Source organism: Chiloscyllium plagiosum, chromosome 28 (genome assembly GCF_004010195.1).
Source record: "Chiloscyllium plagiosum isolate BGI_BamShark_2017 chromosome 28, ASM401019v2, whole genome shotgun sequence".
Taxonomy (NCBI): Eukaryota; Metazoa; Chordata; class Chondrichthyes; order Orectolobiformes; family Hemiscylliidae; genus Chiloscyllium; species Chiloscyllium plagiosum.
The window spans coordinates 4,969,884-4,994,336 of NC_057737.1; the positions used below are offsets into that span (position 1 = coordinate 4,969,884).

At 39.8% G+C, this 24,453-nt stretch overlaps 1 protein-coding gene across 3 annotated transcripts in view; it reads right to left on the reverse strand.

Moving 5' to 3' along the window:
* Positions 1 to 24,453, reverse strand: part of brip1 (BRCA1 interacting helicase 1) — a 231,834-nt gene that overhangs the window by 155,481 nt on the left and 51,900 nt on the right. For all 3 annotated transcript variants that reach the window (XM_043718107.1, XM_043718106.1, XM_043718108.1), the window contains 3 exons: positions 18,674 to 18,964; positions 872 to 1,093; positions 547 to 746 (listed from right to left, as the gene is read on the reverse strand). In XM_043718107.1, coding sequence (XP_043574042.1) covers positions 547 to 746; positions 872 to 1,093; positions 18,674 to 18,964 — 713 coding nt within the window. The remainder of the gene's footprint in view (positions 1 to 546; positions 747 to 871; positions 1,094 to 18,673; positions 18,965 to 24,453) is intronic.

Sequence of the window (24,453 nt, forward strand, 5' to 3'; positions counted from 1 at the left end):
AAAGATAACATCTGCGCATAAAACTTGCGTATCCACGATTTTTAACAAGTTCCGCACTCTCAAATTTCATCATTTGTTGGGGTTCTCAGGAATGGAACCCTCAAGGATAAGGAGAAATGATTTTAGGTGTATATGTCAGCACAGTATTGTAGAACACATTATCTTAAAGCTTAAGAATATTACAATTCTTAAGAATAGTAGATACAAATGAAATAATCACCAAAAGCTGCACAAGTTATCAATTGCTACAGTTAACAGTGATAGGAAATCATCTGATCCACAGGATGAGACTGCAGAACCTTGTAATCACTGCAACATAGGCTGTTTCAAACAACATATAGACAATGGATTTTGTGGCAACAGTTCTTTTCAATTTTTGCTTCAAGAAAGATTATAAACAATTCTAATGTTCCAGGTACATAAACTGTACTTTATACTCTATACTGATAGCTTACCGACCATAGCTTTCTCAATGCAGTTTTATCAAACAACAGCAGTTAAATAAAATTGGCATAATTAATAAATAAATGCAGACTTGTTTCTTACTTAGTAAAACTATAGCAGACTGTACGCAGTGCATCATGATCATTTCTCTTAATATTTTGGTTGACCATGCAATCCAGTTCTTCTCGAGCAAATAAAAGCTGTTTCTCTGTGACACTAAAACTAGATGACTCCCGTGCACAGTCTTCAATATTATGTGCTTCATCAAAGATAACAATTTGATCTTTCAAATTGATCTTCATCTATGAGGAAAGCAAAAAAACAAATTCACAAAAAAGCAATAATGATGCTCTAGTACAATATGCAGATTAGTATGATCCATGAGGAATATAAAATTGTTTGATAATTATTTTACAAAAACACTTACACTCTCCCTTATTTGTGGGTCCATTAGATAATTGTACGGACAGAATACAATGTCTGCCTCTTGCATCAACTCACGAGATACAAAGTATGGACATGAACGAAGCTTCTTTCCAAGGCTCACCAATTCTTCAATGTCCCAAGCCATATGCATACCATGAATCCATTGTAAAGTTTTCTGTTCACTCATTTTATGGACACCATGATAGTAACGACATGATTTCCCCTAATTGGAAAATAAATACAAAATTCTAATTTTCAGAGCTGAATGAAAATATTCTGGACAGTAAAGAATAAAAAGATGCAACACTTCAACATGAACTAGTTCTCTCATTAAAAATGAGATGGAGTCAGCTAAATTGAAAATTAAACACAGAAAATAAGCAACATGTGCAGCCAATCATTTAAAAGGACATTAGATAAGACCCATTTATTTAAAAAAATTCTACTCCTCTTACTTTACTGACAGGTTTTCTTCATGGTGCTTTAATTGAGGATTAGAAATTTAAAATGCTGTAGAAAAACATGTTGCTGGACAGACAGAAAAGCTAATTTACAGAACACCAATCTTTATATTTTTCTGATTTTAAAGGAGCTGCAAAATCAGCTAACCTGCCTGGTACTGACTGACTTTGCATGACTGCTTTAAACTTTTGCTTCTATTATGGAGCAACATGCTGTTCATAAAAACAGGCATATCTCTCCTGGTCTTGAAACCAACTAGAAGTGGATCCAAAGTCGTGATAAAGCACGTGAGCCACAACTTGTACACAGTCAACAGAAGACAGTCTACCTCAGAGTTAGTTGGTGTGGCTTAAAGAAACTCAGATGTAGAGATGTATGGGAAGCTAACAGGATGAAAGTAAACAAGAAGATATAAGTGTTGGGAATGTGAACAGATGGCTAAAGTCAAAGCAGTGTACACAGCATGGTTTTTTGCATTTGGCTGTGAAGACTTAAACTGATGGATGTCAGACATAACGGCAAGTTTCTATTTTAATTTCCAATCAAATTTATCAATGTTGGCCACCTGGTTTAGAATGGAAAACTCATTAATTTAGGAGTCACTCTGCTATCCTCCACAATCATATAACTAGGCACCCTTGTGAGTACAGAACTTCATAGCTTGAATTATATATTGGAAAAATTAGTCTTTATTTTGTTAAAACATTTCACCATTAAGTACTATGTTTATTAATAATGTTAGTACTGTGTCCAGTTAGATCAGATTTTAACTAATGGAAAGTTAGCTGCAAGTAACAGGAACTGTCAGAGAAAGAAACCGACGTACCTTCCAGATATGTGGCTTCGGTCCCAGACTGCACTGCAGCTTTTCATTTACATTATGCTAAAGTCAGTAAACTTAAACCATAACCAAGGATCTTTTCATCCACTTAAGCAGGCAGACAGGGCTTTGGTTTAACTTATCCCTCAAAATTCAGTATCTCATTCAATAAAATACATTGTGTCAGTTCTGTACTGTAGTATGAACCTAGATTACATGCTCAGGCATTGAAGTGGGGTTTTGGAGTAGAGTGGTGCTGGAAAAGCACAGCAGTTCAGGCAGCATCCGAGGAGTAGTAAAATCGATGTTTCGGGTAAAAGCCTTCATCAAGAATAAGTGGGGTTTGTTCTCTTTATTCTCAGAGGCTAGGTTTCTACAACCATGTCAACGATAAATTTTCTTGAAGAGTTAAAAAGTATAAAATTATTTTTCATACACCTAGAATACTCTTAGTGAAAAATAATACTAAAAGCTTCAGAAATCTTGTTAATATCTTTCGAGATTTTAATTTACTCAAAACAGATCAAGAATTAACACAGAGAGTTGAATTTTTGTCAAAAATCAACTAAGTGTCAACATAAGGAAGTTTCATGAGGGTTTTGTCTCCACTGCCTGAAAAACCCTGATTAGGCACTGATGATTTATGAATAAATCTGAGCAGACACCTGGCAGGAATCTCTCTAGACATCTTTATCCTCTCTTTACTATGTCGCGAGGTTCCCATCTGCTTCAAGAAGACCACTATAATCCCGGTGCCAAACAAAAATTAGGTAAAGTGACTTAATGACTAGCCCCCAGTGGCTTTCACATCCATCATTATGAAGTACTTCAAGAAATTAGTAATGGCACACATCAACGCCAGCCTCCAAGGTTGTCTTGATCTGTCAGAATTTGCTGACTGTTACAATAGGTCCACAGCAGCTGCCATCTCCCTGGCCCAACACTCATTCCTGGAATATGTGGATAAGGACACCCACGTCAGACTCCTATTTATTAATTTTAGCTCTGTCTTCAACACCATAATTCCAAATAAAACTCATCTCCAAGCTCCAAGACCTAAGACTCTGTTCCCAATACTGTAGCTGGATTCTTGACTTCCTGACCCACAGACTACATCAATAAGGAGAGACAACAACACCTTCTCCACAATTATCCTTAACATAGGTGCTCCACAAGGCTGTATACTCAGCCCATTACTATACTCTCACACTCACAACTATCTCACCAAATTCAGCTTGAACTCCATTTACAAATTTGCTGATGACACCACCGTAGTAGGTTGGATCTCAATCAACAACGAGACAGAGTACAGGAAGGAGATAGTGACATGGTGTAAAGACAACAATTTCTCCCTCTATGTCAGCAAAATGAAGGAGCAGGTCATCGACTTCAGGAAGTAGAGTTGAGGACATGCCCTTGTCTGTATCAATGATGCTGAGGTGGAGGTAGTCGAGAGCTTCAAGTTCCTCAGAGTAAATGTCACTAACGATTTATCCTGGCCCATCCATGTCAACGCTACAGTCAAGAAAGCACATCCTCAGAAGGCGAAGCAAATTCATCATATCCACAATAATTCTTAACAATTTTTATGGATCTACCACAAAAAACATCTTATTTGGATACATCACAGCTTGGTATGGTAACTACTCTGCCCAAGACCACAAGAAGTTACAGAGAGTTGCGAACGGAGGCCAATCCATCATGCATATTAGCCTTCCTGCCTTTGACCCCATCTACACTTCCCGCTGCCTCAGGAAAGCAGCCAACATAATCAAAGATCCTTCTCACCTTGGTTATATTCTCTTCCACCCTCTTCCATCCAACAGAAGATACAAAAGTTTGAAAACACCTATCAACAGATTCAAGAATAGCTTCTTCCCTGCTATTACCAGACTTATAAACAGACTCTCATGTATTAGAGTTGATCGTTCCCTGCACCTTCTCTAGCTGTAACACTATATTCTGCATTCTATTCTTTTACCCCGATGTATTATATAAAGTATGATTTGTCTTCATAGCATGCAAAACAATACTTTTCACTGTATCTCAGTACATGTAACAATAATAAATCAAATCAATTTTTTCCTCTTTGTGCAAATGTCTGCTTCCTGTTTTCTTATTTGTTAAATCACCTATGTTTCTGGCAGATAATCAATCTGTAGGGAGACAGTTTTCTTTTCTTATTCACTGAAATGAAATCAGTGAGTTAAATCTTCTGAGTTAAAAGTTTGCATGGGCAGAAAAATAAAAGTTGGCATGACCTCACCGATGTAACTGTACATATACTAATGGATCATGCAGATGACACCATATTTGTAAGTGGGAACAGACACGCCAATATTTTAACAGAATGAATGAAGGTAAAACACTCATCAAGGAAGAGGACGATAGAATGAGAAAAGGCAGAACTTTTTTTATCCAGTGCCAGTATCGAGTAATCACCCTTTGAACAGATGAAGGACACAATATAGACAAATGTAGTGTTTAACTCCCTCTAGTGACATGGAGTAAAATCATTCCTAATTTCAGGATGCCACTGTCCTTTCAAGAAAGGTATAAAGTGTTTTCACAGGAATTTCAAAACTCCATTGTGCAAGAGAGGAAGATAACATTTTAATATACATTTTTTTTAACTTTATGCTTTTAAAATCAAATAAAACAAAAATAAATTCTTCCAGAAGGATGCCCTCTGATCAAATATGTAAAGATCTATAAAAATGTACGTTAAACTTGCAATCTTGACATTGCTCTTGCTTTCATCAAAGTGTGCCTTCTTCATATGAATTAACGAATAATTCAGTAATCTCACAACTCTGTGTCAATTGCAAGATGTTAAGCAGAATGTTGCTGTACCACCATCCTAGGTGGGAAGCAGATTTTTAAAGAAAATAGCCTCTAAATTCACAGGTTGGTAATAGCTATTAATTTGACTAGTTACCATAGGTTATTTCCAGATTGAAGATAAATAGGGGAAATATTTTCAGGCTCAAACTAAAAGATCAGTATGAAATTTTTAAAACTCAAATTAAGAACCAAGTCATTAAAATTGAGATGCTAGGGAGATGATGTGATGTAACTGCATGATGTGACAGTTGGTGGTCCCCATTGTGGTTCATAGTGACCACATTTGTAGCAAGTGTAGGTTGCTTGAGGAACTCCAGCACAGAGTTAATAAGCTGGAGTCTGAACTTCAAAACTGTGACACATCAGAGAGGGGGAGAGTTACTTGGATGTGGTGCTTCAGGATGCAGTCACAGCCCTTAGATTAACCATATCAAGTTTGGTCAGTGAGGGTGTGACTATGAGTGAGGCAGGTAGAAGGATCCAGGAGATAATGCTGAAGGAGCCTCAGCCCTTGCGTTTGTCCAATAGGTTTGAGATCTTTGCTTCCAGTGTGGCTGATAGCAGGGTTTGTAGGGAAGATGAGCAAGCTGACCATAGTGCCATGGTACAGGGAGCCATTCAAGAGGGGAGAGAAAAGAGAACTGTAGTAGTCATCGGGGATAGTATAATAAGGAGAATAGACATTATTCTCTGTGGTCAGGATTAAGAGCCCCAAAGGCTGTGCTGCTTCCTTGATGGCTAGGTTAAGGATATCTCACCTGGGCTGCAGAGGAACATGGAGTGAAAGGAGAAAGATACAACTGTCATGGTCCACGTGTGTACCAATCATATCAGCAGAAAGAGAAAAGAGATTCTGCAGAGGGAATTAGATTAGATTAGATTAGATTACAGTGTGGAAACAGGCCCTTCGGCCCAACAAGTCCACACCGACCCGCCGAAGCGCAACCCACCCATACCCCTACATTGACCCCTTACCTAACACTACGGGCAATTTAGTATGGCCAATTCACCTGGCCCTGCACATCTTTGGACTGTGGGAGGAAACCAGAGCACCCGGAGGAAACCCACGCAGACACGGGGAGAACGTGCAAACTCCACACAGTCAGTCGCCTGAGGCGGGAATTGAACCCGGGTCTCAGGCGCTGTGAGGCAGCAGTGCTAACCACTGTGCCACCGTGCCGCCCACATGAGCAGCTAGGGGCTAGGGAATATGAGCAGCTAGGGGCTAAATTAAATAGCAGAACCAAAAGGCAATAATCTCCAGATTACTAACAGAGCCATGAACAAGTTGGTCAAAAAGATTATAGAGGTAAGTGTGGGGCTCAAAGAGTGGTGTGGGAGAAACAGGTTCAAATTCATGGGGCATTAATATCACTACTACGGAAGGAGGGAGCTGGTCCAATGGAATGGGCTCTACTTGAATCAAGCTGGGACTACAAAAATCTTCAAATCGCATAACTAGAGCTGTGGTGAGGGCTTTAAACTAAATAGGGTGGGGTGGGGGTTTAAATTGATGAGAAAGTGAGGTCTGCAGATGCTGGAGATCAGAGCTGAAAATTTGTTGCTGGAAAAGCGCAGCAGGTCAGGCAGCATCCAGGGAAAAGGAGAATCGACGTTTCGGGCATAAGCCCACATGGAAAGTTATGGGAAGAGTTGGGGGAGGGGGGTTAGCCTCAGCAAAGGTTGAGACTTCCAGAACAAGTAATATGACAGAGAGAAAGGGTCAGGAATCTAACTTTTAGGCACTGAAGATAAGGGGACAACCTTGAGACCGGGGAGGGGAGGGGGGGGGGGGGGGGGGGGGAGCAGTCAACAAAGGGCTGAGGGCATTGTACTTAAATGCATGGAGTATACTAAAGAAGGTAAATTAGTTCATAGCACAGAATGAAATTGGCAGATATGATGCTGCAGTTATCACAGTTGTGGCTTCAAGAGAATTGGTGCTGTGACCTAAATATCCAAAGATGCCCATTCTATCAAAAGGACAGGCTAGTGGGCAGGGTTACCTTGTTAGTAAGAAATAAAATCAATAGCATAATTGATACAGAATCAGAAGGTTAGAATCTGTGTATATAGAGTTGTGTACATGCCTCCTAACAGTTGTTAGGATGCAGGAAAGAAAATAAATCAGGAGATAGAAAAGGCCTGTAAGAAAGGTACTATTGCAATAGTCATGGGAATGTCAATATCCAGGTGGACTGGGAAAAATCAGGTTTGCAGTGGATCTCAACAAAAGGAATTCGTGGAATGTTTACAAAATGTTTTTTTTTGGAGCAGCTTGTGATAGAGCCCACTAGGGAACATGCAATTCTAGGTTTAGTGATATATAATAAGGCATACTTGATTCGAGTGCTGAAGGTGAAGGAATCCTTTGGGGGCACTGATCATAATATGACAGAATTCACTCTGCAGTTTGAAGGGGAAGATTGAATCCGATGTAACAGAATTACAATTAAGTACAGGTAACTACAAAGACATGAGGAAGGAGCTGGCCAGAGTTGATTGGACAGGAAACCTAGCAGAGAAGATGGTGGAGCAGCAATGGCAGGAAGTTCTGGGGGTAATTCAGGAGGACAGCAGAAATTCATCCATAGAAAGAAGAAACAGCTAAGGGGAGAATGAGGTAACCATGGCTGACAAGAGAAGTCAGAGACTGCATAAAAGCAAAAGAAAAAGCATACAATGTGGTGAATATGAGTGGGAAGCCAGAGGATTGGGAAGACTTTAAAAACCAGAAGATAACTAAAAAAGTGATAAGCAGGGAGAAAAATGAAATTTGAGAGTAAGCTAGCTAGTAACATATAAAAGAAGACTGCAAGAGTTTATTTAGGTATCAATAAAGTAGGAAAGAGCTAAGAGTGGACATTGGACCACTGAAAAATGAGGCTGAAGAAGTATTAATGGGGGAAACAAAGAACTGGTGGAGGAACTGAATAGGTTCTTTGTGTCAGTTTTCACAGTGGAACACACCAGCAACATATCTGAACTTCAAGAGAGTTGAGAGGCAGAGATGAGCATCGTGGCTATCATTAACAAGAAGGTTATGGAGAAGTTGAAAAGTCTGTTGGCAGATAAATCACCCGGACCAGATAGGCTATCTAAAGAATACAAAGAGCAGAGATGTATTACTGAAGCTGTACAAGGCTCTGGTCAGACCCCATTTTGGGTGCAGTACCTAAAGAAAGATGTGCGGGCATTGAGGGGCTCCAGAGGAGGTTTACCAGAATGACCTTGAAAATGAAGAGCTTGTCATCTGAGGAGCGGTTGAAGATGCTGGCTCTGTAGAATTATAGAGGCGTATAGGATGGAAACAAACCCAGGTCCAATTCGTCCAAGACGACCAAATATCCTAAATTAATCTATTCCCATTTGCCAGCACCTGACCCATATTGCTCTAAACTCTTCCTATCCATACACCCATCCAGATGCCTTTTAAATGTTGTACAGATATACATTCCTACATCCAAAAGTCCCAAATCCGAAAAGCTGTGAAATTTTATTCATGGAGTGTGGAACGTCATTTTGGCACACAAACAGGTGACCCAATTCCACACCCACTTGAACCATATCACTCAGATGTGACATGTGCGGCATGGCTCAGCACTGGCATGCGTCAATTCTGTCTCAGCACTGGTACTATTCACACGTGTTTCTGCTGTTAGATAACTTTAAAAATTTCATTGTAAAAATGTCATTTATTCTGAATTCCGAAAAATTCAGAATTCTGAAAAACAACTGGCCCCAAAGATTTTGGAAAAAGGATTGTGTACCTGTAATTGTACCAGCCTCCATCACTTCCTCAGCAGCTCATTCATACAAACACCTCCCTTGGCATGAAAAATTTGCCCCTTAGGTCCTTTTAAATCTTTTCCCTCTCACTTATTCCCTCTAGTTCTGGACTCCCACAACCCAGGGAAAAGACCCTGTCTATTTATCCTAACCTTGCCCCTCATGATTTTATAAACCTCTATAAGGTCAACCCTTAGCCTCCAATGCTCCAGGGAAAACAGCCCCAGCCTATTCAGTCTCTCCCTTTTGCTCAAACCCTCCAAACCTGGCAACATCCTTATAAATCTTTTCTGAACACTTCCACTTGATGGATGAGGGGCATCTCATTGAAATTTACAGGGTATTGAGTGACCCGAGATAGAGTGGATATGGAGAAGATCTTTTGACTACTGGGACCCAGGGGCACAGCCTCAGAGTGAAGGAACAATCCTTTAGAACTGAAATGAGAAATTTCTTCAGCCAGAAGCTGGTGACTCTGCCGCAGAGGGCTGTGGAGGCCAAGTCATTAAATGTATTTAAGACAGAGATAGATAGGTTCTTAATTAGTGAGGGGATCAAGGGTCATTGCAAGAAGTTGGGAGAATGGTGTTGAGAAACATATCAGCCATGATCAAATGGTGGAGTAGACTCGATGGGCTGATTGGTCCAATTCTTTTGCTATACCTTGTGGTCTTATGGTCTTCTACATCAACATTGACAGAAACATGGGAAAAAGAATTTCAATATTCTTTTCAAACATAAATGGTGCTTAGCCACAGGAGGACAAGGAAATGAGGTTAGATTCAGGAGTGTGGAAGTGAGTTTATTCTTTCCAGACATTACAGAAACCTGCTGCCGGTGTTCATTAAATGTATGGTGAGCTCTTGAAAACATAGTTCAATTGCATTGATGAGACTTAGAAATATATTTTTTTAATTAATTCACGCAATGAGGACTTCCCTGGCTAAGCCAGCATTTATTGTTAGAGTCAACCACATTGCTGTGGGTCTGGAGTCACATGTAGGCCGAGTCAGGTAAGGACAGCAGTTTCCTTCTATAAAGGACACTAGATGGGTTTTCCCGACAATCATCAATGGATTTATTGTCAATATTAGACCCTTCATTCCAGATATTTTATTGAATTCAAACTTCACCATCTGCTGTGGCGGGATTTGAACCAAGTCCCCAGAACATTAGCTGGGTTTCTGGATTAACAGTCCAGTGATAATGCAGTTTTATGACAAACTTAATTCAAGTCTATTGAGATGACTGTAGATGTTATAAAACCAACACTCAATTCATTTAACTGAACCTATGGTGAGAAATAACAGTTTCCCTATTTCCATAGTATTAAAAGCACAAAGTGCTCAGAGGACATTAGCTAGTGAGTTTTGAGAAGATGTGTAGCTCAGGTTGAGGTTCTGGATGTAGGTTTGCTCACTGAGCTGGAAGGTTTGTTTTCAGACATTTCGTCACCATACTAGGTATCATCATCAGTGAGCCCCTGGATGAAACACTGTTAATACCCAGTTTTTATTTCTGCGTTTAGGTTTTCTTAGGTTGGTGGTGTCATTTCCTCTGATGATGTCAGTTCCTGTGGTGATGTAATTTCCTGTTCTTTTTCTCAAGGAGTGATAAATAGGATCCAAGTCGATGAGAAAAAGAACAGGAAATTACTAAGTTGCAATCTGGTGGTTCAGACGGATGTAAAAGATCTGCGGACATTATTTAATGAAACAAGTGGGTATACAGATAAGTATAGATGGATTTAATTGAATGAGCAAAAGAATTTTCCTGATGGGAGGATTTCCGATTACTTTGGTAGAAAGATAGAAAAGCAAAAAGATGATCCCGATTTTCTGAGGAATAGCAATCTCACACAGATTGCCACTCTCTTCTTTAAATGTTTACGCCTGTCGGAGAAAATTGCCAAATAGAGACCACACAAACCTGATCGAGTGAAACTGATATGCTGTTTATTAGTAGCGATATCGCTGGAAGAGAAATTGATTAGGCTGATACAAAACTGACAATCTATACAGGTAGATCAGAATTTCTCTTCCTCGAGCTGAGGAAGAAGCCAATTTTTATAATAATCCTCTACAAATGAGGCTAAATTAGAAATGGGGAAAATACAATGTATCAGGAAATGGAGTAATCTAGTTACAATGATGCGAATTGGAAGATAGTTATCGGAGGAATATCCTAATTCTCCACGCAAAGCAACATCCTGACAGTATCAATGGGTTTGGAGCTTCCATTCCTCTTCACAGGTAGGTGCTAATGTCTCCTCTGAAGTGGAGAGGTGCATCCATTGTCCTGTCCTGGGAGTAGTGCTTTTGCTGGTGCCCCTCTGTCTGACTTGTGTGGCTTTGGTAATGCCGGGTTGTAAAAATGCCCTCATGGCCTTAGGATAGCTGTGATGCTCTGTCATTGTTAGTGGGAGCTTGAAGTATATTCCCTTGTCTGCGAGTGCTGTCTAGTTTCACTTGTCAGCCTGCTTGGACCCCCACTGAAGCATTCTGGGTGTTTTGGTACAGCTTGGCCAATTTTGCTTTTGAGGGCCTATTGTGGATTGACAGGGTGGCAGATCTTTTCCCACAGCGCCACAAAAAGAGCTCTGCATTTCTGACAGGAGCTTCTGATTGGGGCTCTTTCAGAAATGCAGAACCATATTGCCATTCGGACAGTTCGCTTGTGGTGCAGAACTGCCAGTGAAAGGAAATCCTTTCAGAGCAGTTAGCAGCCACAACGTGAAAATTAAAAGTCCTGAATCACAGACAGCCACTTTGATAACTGCAGCCAAAAGTTAAGTACATAAGGTAAACATGAGGTTAAGGTGCCAGGACTGTCAGGTACTGGGGTCAGTAGGAGAGGTGGGGAAATGGTGCGGGTTAATGAACCCTAACCCATTGAATTTTCATGTGTATTTTTGTGTATTTTGGAAGCAAATTCAACCACACTCCCATATGCTTTGAGTCTGGTTCTGTCTCCATATCTTCCCCAGAGAAGATGCCAAAAGATTCAAAACATAATGCTAACACTGAAAATGTCTAGCTATCATGATAGCCTGAACAAAGTGGGATTCCTTACTCCAGAAAAAAAAGGCGGAGTAATAAAACGCTTTAAAATTATGAGGAGATTTGATAGATGTCAAATGTTTCCACTTGTGCAATCCAAAGCAACATCTCGTAAATTTAAGAGACTCATAAATCTAACGGAAATTCAGAAGAAATCTTATTACCCAGAGTGTGATGAGAATGGAGTATTTGCTACCACAAGTAATTGAGGTCACAAGCATAGATGCATTTATTGGAATGCTAGATAAATACATAAGGGACAAAGGAATAGAAGGATAGGGTGGGATGAATTATTCTGAGAAGGCTCAGGTGGAGTATAAATACAAGTGCAGATCAATTGAGCTGAATGACCTGTTTATATGCTGTAAATTCTAAGTAATGCTTCTGTTTCCAATTTTCATAATGAACCCTTAAATCTTCAAGACAGCATGGTATGTTAGCACATTGGCATATTACGAACGCAAAAACAGAATAATTTTCTCCTCTTTTTCCATCCACCCCAATGAAGCTTTCACCAATGGGTCATCAGTACTGATCAAGAATTTGCTCCCTTGAAAGGGCAGAAAAACATGCCATGATGGTTCCTGTTTTTGCATGAGCGTTGTGTTAATCCATAGTCCAAGAAAACTGCCTTTAAATTTAAGCTGTTAGACCTGCTTTCTGCGTCAAAGGATCCTCAGAAAACTGATCTGGAGGTCAGACATATAAGCTGAATTTCGTAACATGATCTCCAGTTTCCCAGAATTCAAACTAAAACTATATTAGCACGGATGATGATCACCTTCATGTGCTCTCCTCTGTTACCAGATCTTAGATTACAACTAAAATCAACTCAAAGAACACCGAACTTGTTAGTGAATTAACCTTCCAGCAAGTCAAGTAAACAAGCATAAAAGCAGCTGAGGAGAATTGTAAGCTAGACTGCAGACAGGCCTATGGCTAGTTCAGAGGCAGCAGCCTCAGAGTAGGTCCTGTGACTCACCCAAAGTAACACTTGTCACAAAGAATTTCAAAGATCCTTGTCTTAAGGGCACTAAGTGTTCCATATCTTCTTCACACTTTCAGTGAATTGTCATGATATCATTTTGCAAGTACAATTCATCCAAATCCCTACATGTAAAATTAAATGTAATTGCATTCCACTGAAAATGCAGTTTCTAGCCAGCTTCCAAATTAAATATATTAACTTGTAATGTAATTCTCACACAATTCTAAACAGGTAAAATTATGGACGTAAGTTTGCTCACTGAGCTGGAAGGTTCATTTTCAGACGTTTCATCACTATACTAGGTAACATCATCAGTGAGCCTCCGGTGAAGCACTGGTGTTATGGCCTGCTTTCTATTTATGTGTTTAAGTTTCCTTGGGGTGGTTAATAATATTATAAAATCATCTCTGGATTCTTGGAATTCGTCACCATTCTTATTACAACAGTTTTTTTCAAAAAATAAAGCTCAATTCAGAATGGATTGATTGTAGAACTTTGCATTTCTGAAAAGAATAAAAAATTTGAACTGTTTAAATGATGTTTGTGTAAAGGGTAATGGTACTAGTTTAAAGTATAATACTTGACTCAGTATTCCCAGATCAATTCTCTAATATACACAATCCTCTGGTATTTTAACACTGTTAATCACTGCAGACTACAAAATTAAAAAGACTATCTATTACAATACTGTAGCACAAGTGTTAGGATATAATTGTCACTGGACGTGTGATCATATATTAAATGTGTCTCTAAACATCCGTTTGCACTCAATCTGTCAACTATCTATTTATCTTCTTACAATACACTGTTTCCAAACATACATACCAATGGTGTCAGTGTAATTGCTGAATATTACAATTCCAATCTACCCTGGGGCTGTAGAAGATGTAATAAATAATCGACTATACCTGATAGGCATAAGACTGTTTTTGTCATTCTGACGTAAGCTATAATACAACGCAATGATTGAGAGGCCATATTCTTTACGTTAATTGCCACCTGGGGTTGTGGTAACAGAATTTCTTAGAAGGTAAATGTGACACAAGGTTTGCATTACAACAGTTGATAGTATCTCACAACAATTCAGTTGTACAGGGGCCTGCTAGACTTTTCTATATACACCCACTCCCTAAGGAGCCTTATCAACTGACTACTCTCTTTTTATTATGTGTAAACTCTAGGTTAAAAGTGTCTATCCTGATCTATGCCAATTTCCATTCTTTAATAAAATTGCAGGAGTCAGTGAGTAGGAATTTAAAATTATACCTCATATGAACCTTCTGCAATTACCTGTACTGTTTGTAACAAAATAAGGTACACTCTGTTCCTGTTAGTGCTATAATCTATGAGAAACTAAACTAGAGAAACATGTCAGTAGTTTAAAAAAAACTGTTGTAAGGTTTATTTCCTGTACAAAGCTGTAATGTTCAGCATCCTTATTTAATTCAATGTTAAAAATTACATATAACCACACACAAATACTTATTTTGTCAAATAGAGTGCACATTGGAAACATGTTTATGAAATGAGTCCTGGAACAAACAGAATTAGAAACCTAAGCAAAGGTATTTATGTTCCGAGTCTTAACAAGAATCTAAGTCCCAAAGGTTATAGCCTGGAAATTAAAATTTGCAGCTGTGTCCATACAAAAAAAAGCTCACAAAAAACATTTACCAACTATAATCTATTTCTATAGCTTTACCACAGACTAATGGCGCTCATCATATATAAAAGTAAAGGTAAATTCACCATAGTCCCAGACGACTATATAGCTGCTCTCTCATTGCAAGCAGAATCAGAAGAGCTGATTGTCACTATTCAAACACTGCCAATGCTTGCCACTTCAGAAGATCCAACAATATAAAAGGTTTTCTCTACAGAGGTTGAAGGCAAAAGATAGTTATCTGAGTGCTTGACCATTCAGATTTCTACTAAGGATCTAGAGCATCTCTTTGTACTTCACAAAATCAGTGTTTTTTAGCTAGTAGGAATTCAGGCATCAAAGTGACAACTAGAATTGAAGTATATCAGTCAACAGACACACTGACCGACACTGCAACTAAAAGACAACATTCAGAGCAATCTCCTTTTGGTTGTTACATCATGAAACAACTCCATGCTTCCGCCCTATCAAAAACTTTCTTCCTTGTTCTTCCTACTCTCTGACGCCATCTACTGCCTTATCTTCTACTTTGATGCAAGGTCATCAGCCTGAAATATTAACTGTTTCTCTCCATAGATGTTGCCTGACCTGCTGAGTCTATCCAGCAGTTTTTGATAAGGTTTCAAATCTCCAGCATCCATAGTATTTCGCTTCTGTATCAGTCACCAATATCTCAAGATGAGTAGTGGCTTTTGTCTCCAGTTCACATCAATCTGTGAGCCAGCAAACTTTGTAACCATGTTGAATTATGACCTCAGCATTGCAGAATCTGATGTTTTTCTGTGTTTGTGTATTCATTGTACATTTTAAGGTTCTGAACAAATTAAGTTTATCAAATTACAAAAAATAAACCCTCCGCACGGTTAAGGTAAACTAGCTAATACAATAGATATGTAGTGCTCCAGTTAAAATGACAGAAATCTTCAAACAGAGAATCTACCTTCTACTAGCCTACAATCTATTTAAAGCCACTCTCAGTTAATTCTCTGAGGCTGCTTCAGAGCAAACTGCCAATGCTGATGCATCCTCTGCAAACCAAAGGGATCCTTCACCACAAGATGCAAGTCATCAACATTAACTGAAAGAATTGCCTCCATTTTACACCATTTAAATAGGTGCTCTAGGCTGGTTAGTAGACAAGTAAACTAGCAAGTTTGTACCTTAAAAACTAATTTAATTCGTACATTTTCTGATATTCTACTGTGTTTATCCGATTAGGAATTATTTGCAGCAAGAAGTGCATAGAGAACATTATCGTAATAATCAGGACCAAAGTGTTTTTATCAATTTGAAATAAGATAGTTTTAAAGTGTTCAGAAATATAGTTCCGTCGATTTTATTGTAAAATTCAGCAATGATCAATATGGTTGCTTCAAAATTTATGTTGCTAGATCCCATTTTTCAAAACTAAATTATTTCTCTGTCTTGCACAGCCATAATAACCTGTGGTTGTTTGTCAATGCAATTTTATAAAGTCACATGGCAAAGCCTGACATGAAATTGAAATGTATACTAAGTAAACTCCTGTCAGTTCCTGCAGACAGAAATATAAATATTTGAGACAAAGGGACTAATATGGAGTTGCTAAGTCAGGAATGAAGCACTAGGATGGGGCTATTCAACAAACAGAGCTAAATTGTTGCATTTTTGATGTGCAATTGCATTGAACAAACCATCGGCAGTTTCCAGCTCCAATTATCGATGGGCAAGAAAGGAGCTTACCAAGATATCCTCAGGTAACATATTAGATTAGATTAGATTACATTAGATTAGATTACATTACAGTGTGGAAACAGGCCCTTCGGCCCAACAAGTCCACACCGACCCGCCGAAGCGCAACCCACCCATTCCCCTACATTTACCCCTTTACCTAACACTACGGGCAATTTAGCATGGCCAATTCACCTGACCTGCACATCTTTGGACTGTGGGAGGAAACCGGAGCACCCGGAGGAAACCCACGCAGACACGGGGAGAACGTGCAAACTCCACACAGAGAGTCGCCTGAGGCGGGAATTGAACCCAGGTCTCTGGCGCTGTGAGGCAGCAGTGCTAACCACTGTGCCACCGTGCCACCCACAGAGGGCGGTGGTGGAGGGTTGCTTTTCAGACTGGAGGCCTGTGATCAGTGGTGTGCCTCAAGGATCGATGCTGGGCCAACTATTTTTCATCATTTATATAAACGATTTAGATGTGAACATAGGAGGCATAGTTAGCAAGTTTGCATATGACACCTATGTTGGAGGTGCAGTGGACAGCGAAGGAGGTGACCTCAGAGTGCAACAGGATCTTAATCAGGTGGGCCAATGGGCCAGGAAGTGACAAGTGAAGTTTGATTTAGATAAATGTGAGATGCTGCATTTTGGAAAGATAAATCAGGGCAAAACTTATACACTTAATGGTAAGATCTTAGGGAGCGTTGCTGAACAAAGAGACCTTGGAGTACAGGTTCATAGTTCCTTGACACTGGAGTCCCAGGTAGATAGAATAGTGAAGAAGGCATTTGGTATGCTTGCCTTTATTGGTCTAAGCATTGAGGATAGGAGTTGGGGGGTCATGGTGCGGATGTACAGGACAATGGTTAGGCCACTTTTGGAATATTGTGGGCAATTCTGTTCTCCCTCCTATAGGGAGAATGTTGTGAAACTTGAAAATGTTTAAAAAAGATTTACAAAGATGTTGCCAGGGTTGGAGGGCTTGAGCTATAAGGACAGGCTGAATAGGCTGGGGCTGTTTTCCCTGGAGCACTGGAGGCTGAGGGATGACCTTGCAGAAGTTTATGAGGGGCATGGTTAGGGTAAAGAGACAAGGTCTTTTCCCTGGGTTGGGGGTGTCCAGGACTAGAGGGCATAGGTTTAGGGTGAGAGAGGAAAGATATAAAAGGGACCCAAGGGGAAACTTATTCACACAGAGGATAATGGGTGTATGGAATGAGCTGCCAAAGGAACTGGTGGAGGTTGGTACAATTCCAACATTTAAAAGGCATTTGGATGGATATATGAATAGGAAGGGTTTAGAGCGATATGAGCCAAGTGCTGGCAAATAGGAGCAGATTAATTTAGGATATCTGGTTGGCATGGACGAGTTGGACCGAATTGCTGCATATCTCTATGACTGCAGAGAAATTGGGTATCTTCATTATGAATCTCAAAAGAATAGAATGCAGATACAGCAATTAGGAAAGCTAACAGTTTTAACATTTGTCACAAGGGAATTAAATACAAAAGTAGGGAGGTTATACTTCTAATTAACAGGGCTCTGGTGAGACTGTTTCTGGAGTACTGTGCACAATGTTCGTCACCATATTAAAGGAATGATGTATTAGAGAAGGTTTACTAGATCAATATCTGGAATGGGTGGGTTGCTTTATGAAGAAAGACTGGATAGGCTAGGTCTGTATCTGTTAATATTTAGAAGAATGAGAGGTAACTTGATTGAAATATAAAAGGTCCTGAAGGGTCTTGACAGGGTAATGTGGAGAGGATGTTTTCTTATATGGGAGAACCTAGAACTGGATCACAGTTTAAAAAACAGGGGTTAAACATTTGAAACATAGATTAGGCAAAGTTGCTCTCTCTCTCAGAGAGTCATGAGTCTTTGGAACACTCTTCCTGAAAGATCGGTGGAAGCAGAGCCTTTGAATGATTTTTAGTAAGAGGTAAATAGATCGTTGTTAAGAAAAAGGGAATAAAAGTCATCAGAGACAGGAGGGAGTGTGGATTTGAAGTTACAATCAGATCAGCCAAGATCTTTTTTTTATATTAGATTACATTACAGTGTGGAAACAGGCCCTTCGGCCCAACAAGTCCACACCGACCCGCCGAAGCGCAACCCACCCCTACCCCTACATTTACCCCTTTAACCTAACACTACGGGCAATTTAGCGCAGCCAATTCACCTGACCCGCACATCTTTGGACTGTGAGGGGAAACCGGAGCACCCGGAGGAAACCCACACAGACACGGGGAGAATGTGCAAACTCCACACAGTCAGTCGCCTGAGGCGGGAATTGAACCCGGGTCTCTGGCGCTGTAAGGCAGCAGTGCTAACCACTGTGCCACCGTGCTGCCCAATGCCAGAGCAGGCACAAAGGGCTGAATGGCTTACATTCTATTCCTGGTTTGTATCACACCTACGTCTGGCTGGTTAACAAAGAGAACTGAGTAAATATCACTTACATCTCTTCCTTCCAGTAGATCCTTGCATCTCTCATTCCTGTTGTAGGTACCTGAAACCTCAGGATGGACACAGGTGTGATCTCTGCTGGAAAGGATAGTCATCCGAACATATGAATAATTTGTACGACGCAGTTCATGAGTGATTTGTGTTATTTGATTGTGTGTGCGAGTCCCAAAAAATATCTTTGGGACTTGTGTTTTTGCATTATTCTTCCCTTTTGCGCCACCTTCATCTTTTCTTCCACTTGTGTTTGAATTAATGCAAGTACACAAAGTACAGGGACTAGACATCTGTGAAAGAAAGCAAGCAAATAACTTAATATTACCACTTATTTGTGATATTCTGTAGTGTAAAAGATGTTTATTACTTTACAGTTTACATTTCAGTCATTCCATGAATACTTTAAATATAACTAGACTTTATTAATTGCATAAACAAAAAGCACACTTGTGTAAACTAATATAATTAATTGCAGTACATTACAAGACAATGTAATTTACCTTACTTGAGAATTGATAAGTAATCATCAAAGGCTAGCCCCTACTCAATTCTTGATACAGATCAGTATCTCCAAGAGTTACTATATTAATCTTGAAGTCTGGGGAGTATTGAAGCGGGATCTTTTAGTGTGTGTCAAAACATAACAAACAAATCTGTTTGTTTCTTTACTGTGATTTTGGAACAAAAATTCAATATGATTTTTAAACTGAAATTCATCCAAGTCAATTTGAAACAAAAATCTTTTGCACCTTCCAGATGGGAATCTATCGCACCAGTTGAATGCGTTTAAAATTTCCCATAATCTCCTGATGGCTTTCACTTTAAATTGGTTCATAAGATCCAATGCCTGTACTTCAATGGACAACCTGCCCAGTTCCAAATACTCTGTACCACCTTCTACAGAAAGCAAAACCTTAAAAAAAGACTATTATTCATTAGAAGTGAGCCCACAATGTTCAGGAAACTGTTCATTGCCTCCTTGTCCCTCACATTAATCCCACATTATTCATATAATACTAGAGTTCATATAATGCATTATTTGATATGCCTCACAAAAGCCAGGTATGAATTCAACATCACTTCCTTAAATGAAGGAAATCATAAGTATTAGCAATACGTCTCAATATTTTATTTGCATTCTTGCATTGCACCGAACGCAAAGTTTTGTGGGAGAAGCAGTCATCAACAACATTATCAAGCAGTACTTGCTTAGCAATAATTTGCTCAGCTTGGGTTCTGACAAGGTCAGACCGCATCTGAAACAGTGTAGCATCAAAGAGCCCTTGCAACACTAGACTCAGAAACAAGTGGGAAAACTATCTTCATCTGCTTCACTGTATTCCAAAGTCAGAAGTGGAGATGTTCACTCATGAGTGAACAATGTTCAGCACCATTTAGCGCTCCTCAGAAAATGAAATAGTCTGAATCCATATGCAGATGAACAATGTACAGATTTGGATTGACAACTGGTATGTAACATTTGCACCACACAAGTCCCAGGCAATGACACATCCAATGAGAGAATATAACCATCAACTCTTGACATTCAATGGCCTTACCATTAGAGAAAGAGAGTTATCATAGACCAGAAAGCAAACTGGATTACCATATAAATACAGTGGCTACAAGAGCAGGTCAAGGCTAGGAATTCTGTGGTAAGCAACTTATCTTCTGTCTTCCAAAGTCACTGCACCATCTTCAAAGCACAAGTCAAGAGTGTGATTGACTACTCTCCATTTGCTGGATGAGTGCTGCTCCAATAAGCAGTTTCACACCATCCAGGTCAAAGCAGCTTGTTTGATTGGCAACCCATCCATCAGTTTGAACATTCACTCCCTCCATCACCAATGCAAAGTAGCAACAGTACCATCCACAAGATACATTATAGAAAATCACCAAGTCTCCTTAGACAGCACCTTATATATCTACATCTATCATCTGGAAGGATAAGGGCAGCAGATACAGAAGAGCATCACAACTGAAAATTCCCTCTGAAGCTACACATCAACCCATCTTGGAAACATATTGCTGTTCCTTTACAGTCATTGTGTCAACGTGCTAGGATGTGTTTGTGTGGGTGTGTGTACAACAAACTCTGCAGTAGCTCAGGAAGATAGCTGACCACAACCTTTTCATGTGCAATTAGGGGAGGGCAATAAATGCTTTTCTGGCCACTGAAGCCCCTATAGCTTGAAAGAACTTTTTAAAAAGCCAGATCATTGTTACCAACTTAATAAAGTGTATCTAGAAAACAGAATGCACAGAGAAACTAAGAAAATAAACCAAAGATTCCAGGTTTGAATTGAAATACCAAAGAAGATCTTTATTGTATAAACTCGAACAAAACATTCATAAGCAATAAGTAGTAAATACATATCGTCAGTGGATAAGACAATAATTCTAAACCAGTGATTCTCGGCTGTTTTTTTGGCCACAACCCCTCTAGGGGCTCTTCTCAGGTTCCACGGCCCCCCTTTCAAACAGCGATACAATACGAACAGATAGACAGAAAATCATTTATTATTGAACAGCAAGAAAACTTGAACATTCCAATATACTAAACACAACTTTAAAAAAAAGACTCTATGAAATTAAACATCTGTAGTCTTGGAAAGATATTATAAATAGGAGGGAAACTATTGACTCCAATGAAGGTTGTTGCTTGGGTATTTCATCGGTTCAGTTACCAGGGCCCCCCAAAACCCTTGGTGCTCCCCTTCTCACAGCTTTCAGCTTGTGGCCCCTTCAAATATGCCAGGGCCTCTAAGGGGACCATATGACTCCTGTTAAGTATGGCTGTTCTAATCTATATACAGTATATATATATATATATATATATATATACACATGAGCGAATATGAGTTAACAGACGAACTAAGGTCAAATACCTCACTGTTGGGACTTCAAAAAGCTAATGTGGTCAACACAAATACTAGTTATGAAGTGGGTTACCAAATCTCATTATATTCTGTCACCCTCACAGGGGATTACTGTTCTCCACTTTTGAAAATAGAGCTTGCAATGCCCTCAAAACCTCTCCAATTTGGCATCAATGATTTTCGTACTGTGTGGTTCAATCTCCTCTTCAATCAGACCATAAGACATAGGAGCAGAAATTAGGCAATTCAGCCCATCTAGTCTCCTCTGCCATTCAATCATGGCTGATAAGTTTCTCAACCCCATTCTCCCACTTTCTCCCCATAACCTTTGATCCCCTTAACAATCAAAGGCCTATCTATTTCTGTCTTAAATACACTCAATGACCTGGCCTCCACAGCTTTCTGTAGCAATGAATTCCATAGATTGACCACATTCTGGCTGAAGAAGCTTCTCCTCATCTCTGATCTAAAATGTGTTCCCTTTACTCGAAGGCTGTGCCCTCAGGTCCTAGCCTCTCCTGCGAATGGAAACAAATTCCCAATTCCACTGTGTCCAGGCCATTCAGTATTCTCCAAGTTTTAATTAGATCCCCCCCCATTCTTCTAAACTCCACGGAGTGTGAACCTCTTCTGGATCTGCCCCAGGGTCAGTACATTCTTTCTGATATGGGCCCAAGATTGCTCATAATACTCTAAAATGTGGTCTGACCAGAGCATTACAACATCTCCGAAGTACATCCCTGCTTTCATATTCTAGTGCTCTCAAAATAAATGCCAACATTGTATTTGCCTTCCTAACGACTGCTTCAACCTGCAAGTTTACCTTAAGAGAATCCTGGACTCAGAGTCCAAGACTGAGTTCTCCATAATTCTGATATTGTATTCAAATGTCTAATTATGGGACAATTTCAGCTTTTATCAAGCAGAATGGTACGTAGAGCTGTCACCAAATTTCTCGAAATTCCAAATTTTCTCAGCTGCATTAAGCAAACACTGATATCTAGTTGCATTAGCAAACTAGCTGCATTAGCAATCTAGCTGCATTAAACAAACATTGATAACAGGGGGATTGAGTTTAAGAGCCGCAAGATTTTGCTACAGCTCTACAAGTCCCTGGTGAGACCACTCTTGGAATATTGTGTACAGTTCTGATCACCTTACTATAGGAAAGATAGAGGTTTTGGAGATGGTGCAAAGGAGATTTACCAGGATGCTGCCTGGACTGGAGGGCTTGCCTTCTGAAGAAGGGTTGAATAAGCTCGGACTTTTGTCTCTGGAGAGAAAGAGGAAGAGAGGAGACCTGATCGAGGTATACAAGGTAATGAGTGGAACAGATAGAGTCAATAGCCAGAGACTTTTCCCCAGGGCAGGGTTGACTGGTAAAAGGATTTATAGTTTGAAGATATTAGGAGGAAGGTATAGAGGAGACGTCAGAGGTAGGTTCTTTACGCAGAGAGTTGTGAATGCATGGAATGCGTTGCCAGCTGTGGTGGTGGAAGCAGAGTCATTAAGGACATTAAGCGACTGCTGGACATGCACATGGATAGCAGTGAGTTGAGCGGTGCGTAGGTTAAGTTATTATATTTTACATTAAAACATAGAACATAGAAAAATACAGCGCAGTACATGCCCTTTGGCCCTCGATGTTGCGCCGATCCAAGCCCACCTAACCTACACTAGCCCACTATCCTCCATATGCCTATCCAATGCCCGTTTAAATGCCCATAAAGAGGGAGAGTCCACCACTGCTACTGGCAGGGCATTCCATGAACTCACGACTCGCTGAGTAAAGAATCTACCCCTAACATCTGTCCTATACCTCCCACCCCTTAATTTAAAGCTATGCCCCCTCCTAATAGCTGACTCCATACGTGGAAAAAGGTTCTCATGTCAACCTATCTAAACCCCTAATCATCTTGTAATCTTAGGATTAAACCTCGGCACAACATTGTGAGCCAAAGGGCCTGTTCTGTGTTGTACTTCTATATGTTCTATATGGGTTTCATTCAACTCATTGCCTGGGAGTTTGTTAACACCAGTCCTTGTGCTACCTGAAACTACTTGTTTGCATCAACACTTTTCAGTTTCAAGCTGCAACTCACCTGTCTCTTAGCAAACACACAGACAAACTGAAACCAAAGAAGCTTAAGCTCCACCCATGCCCATCATGACTTAGCCTGTTCTGAGCTGTCCTGAAAGTGAGATTAGGTATGTCTGATGAAATAAATGTTTGCATAGCTTTTCGGTGTTCTCTGAATGATTTTAACTAATCTAGATTTAAGGTCCAAAGCAAACAGGCTCGCTGGACTATCACTGCTGAAAGCAATGCAGTCACAATGTCCCCAGCTCAGGAAGCCCACCCGCTAGTTCTGATCTTACCCTTCTAGCTGTTAGCCTCTTAAAGGAATATGACCCCAATCTGTTAGCTGAAAGAGCTTTCCACGTGCTTCAATTGCATTTATCCCATTGTCTATTGCGGAACTTTAATTCCTAAAGCTCAAAATTATATATTAAAACACATGAACCATAAGCAAGATATTCTCGACAATGTGCTTTACACCAATGTTCTTGTTGTCCATGTATATAGCATGCCCAGATTCCTCTACATTATTGCATGTTCATCATCATTGGGCATTAGACCCAATTACCCTACTCTAAAAATTGTTTATTCAACTTCAGTTGCCCAAGCACCAACACATGTATGAGTCTTCTGGTAACTAGTTTCCTCTCTTGCTCTCCACACATCTATGTATCAAAGTAGCTGGATCCTAGCAACATAGAATGTCTTAATGTATCATAGTACCAATGGCTTTCTTAAATTTAGATAACTACCCACTGGGAGAAAGTGAAGACTGCAGGTGCTGGAGATCAGTTTCGAGAGTGTGTTGCTGGGAAAGCAC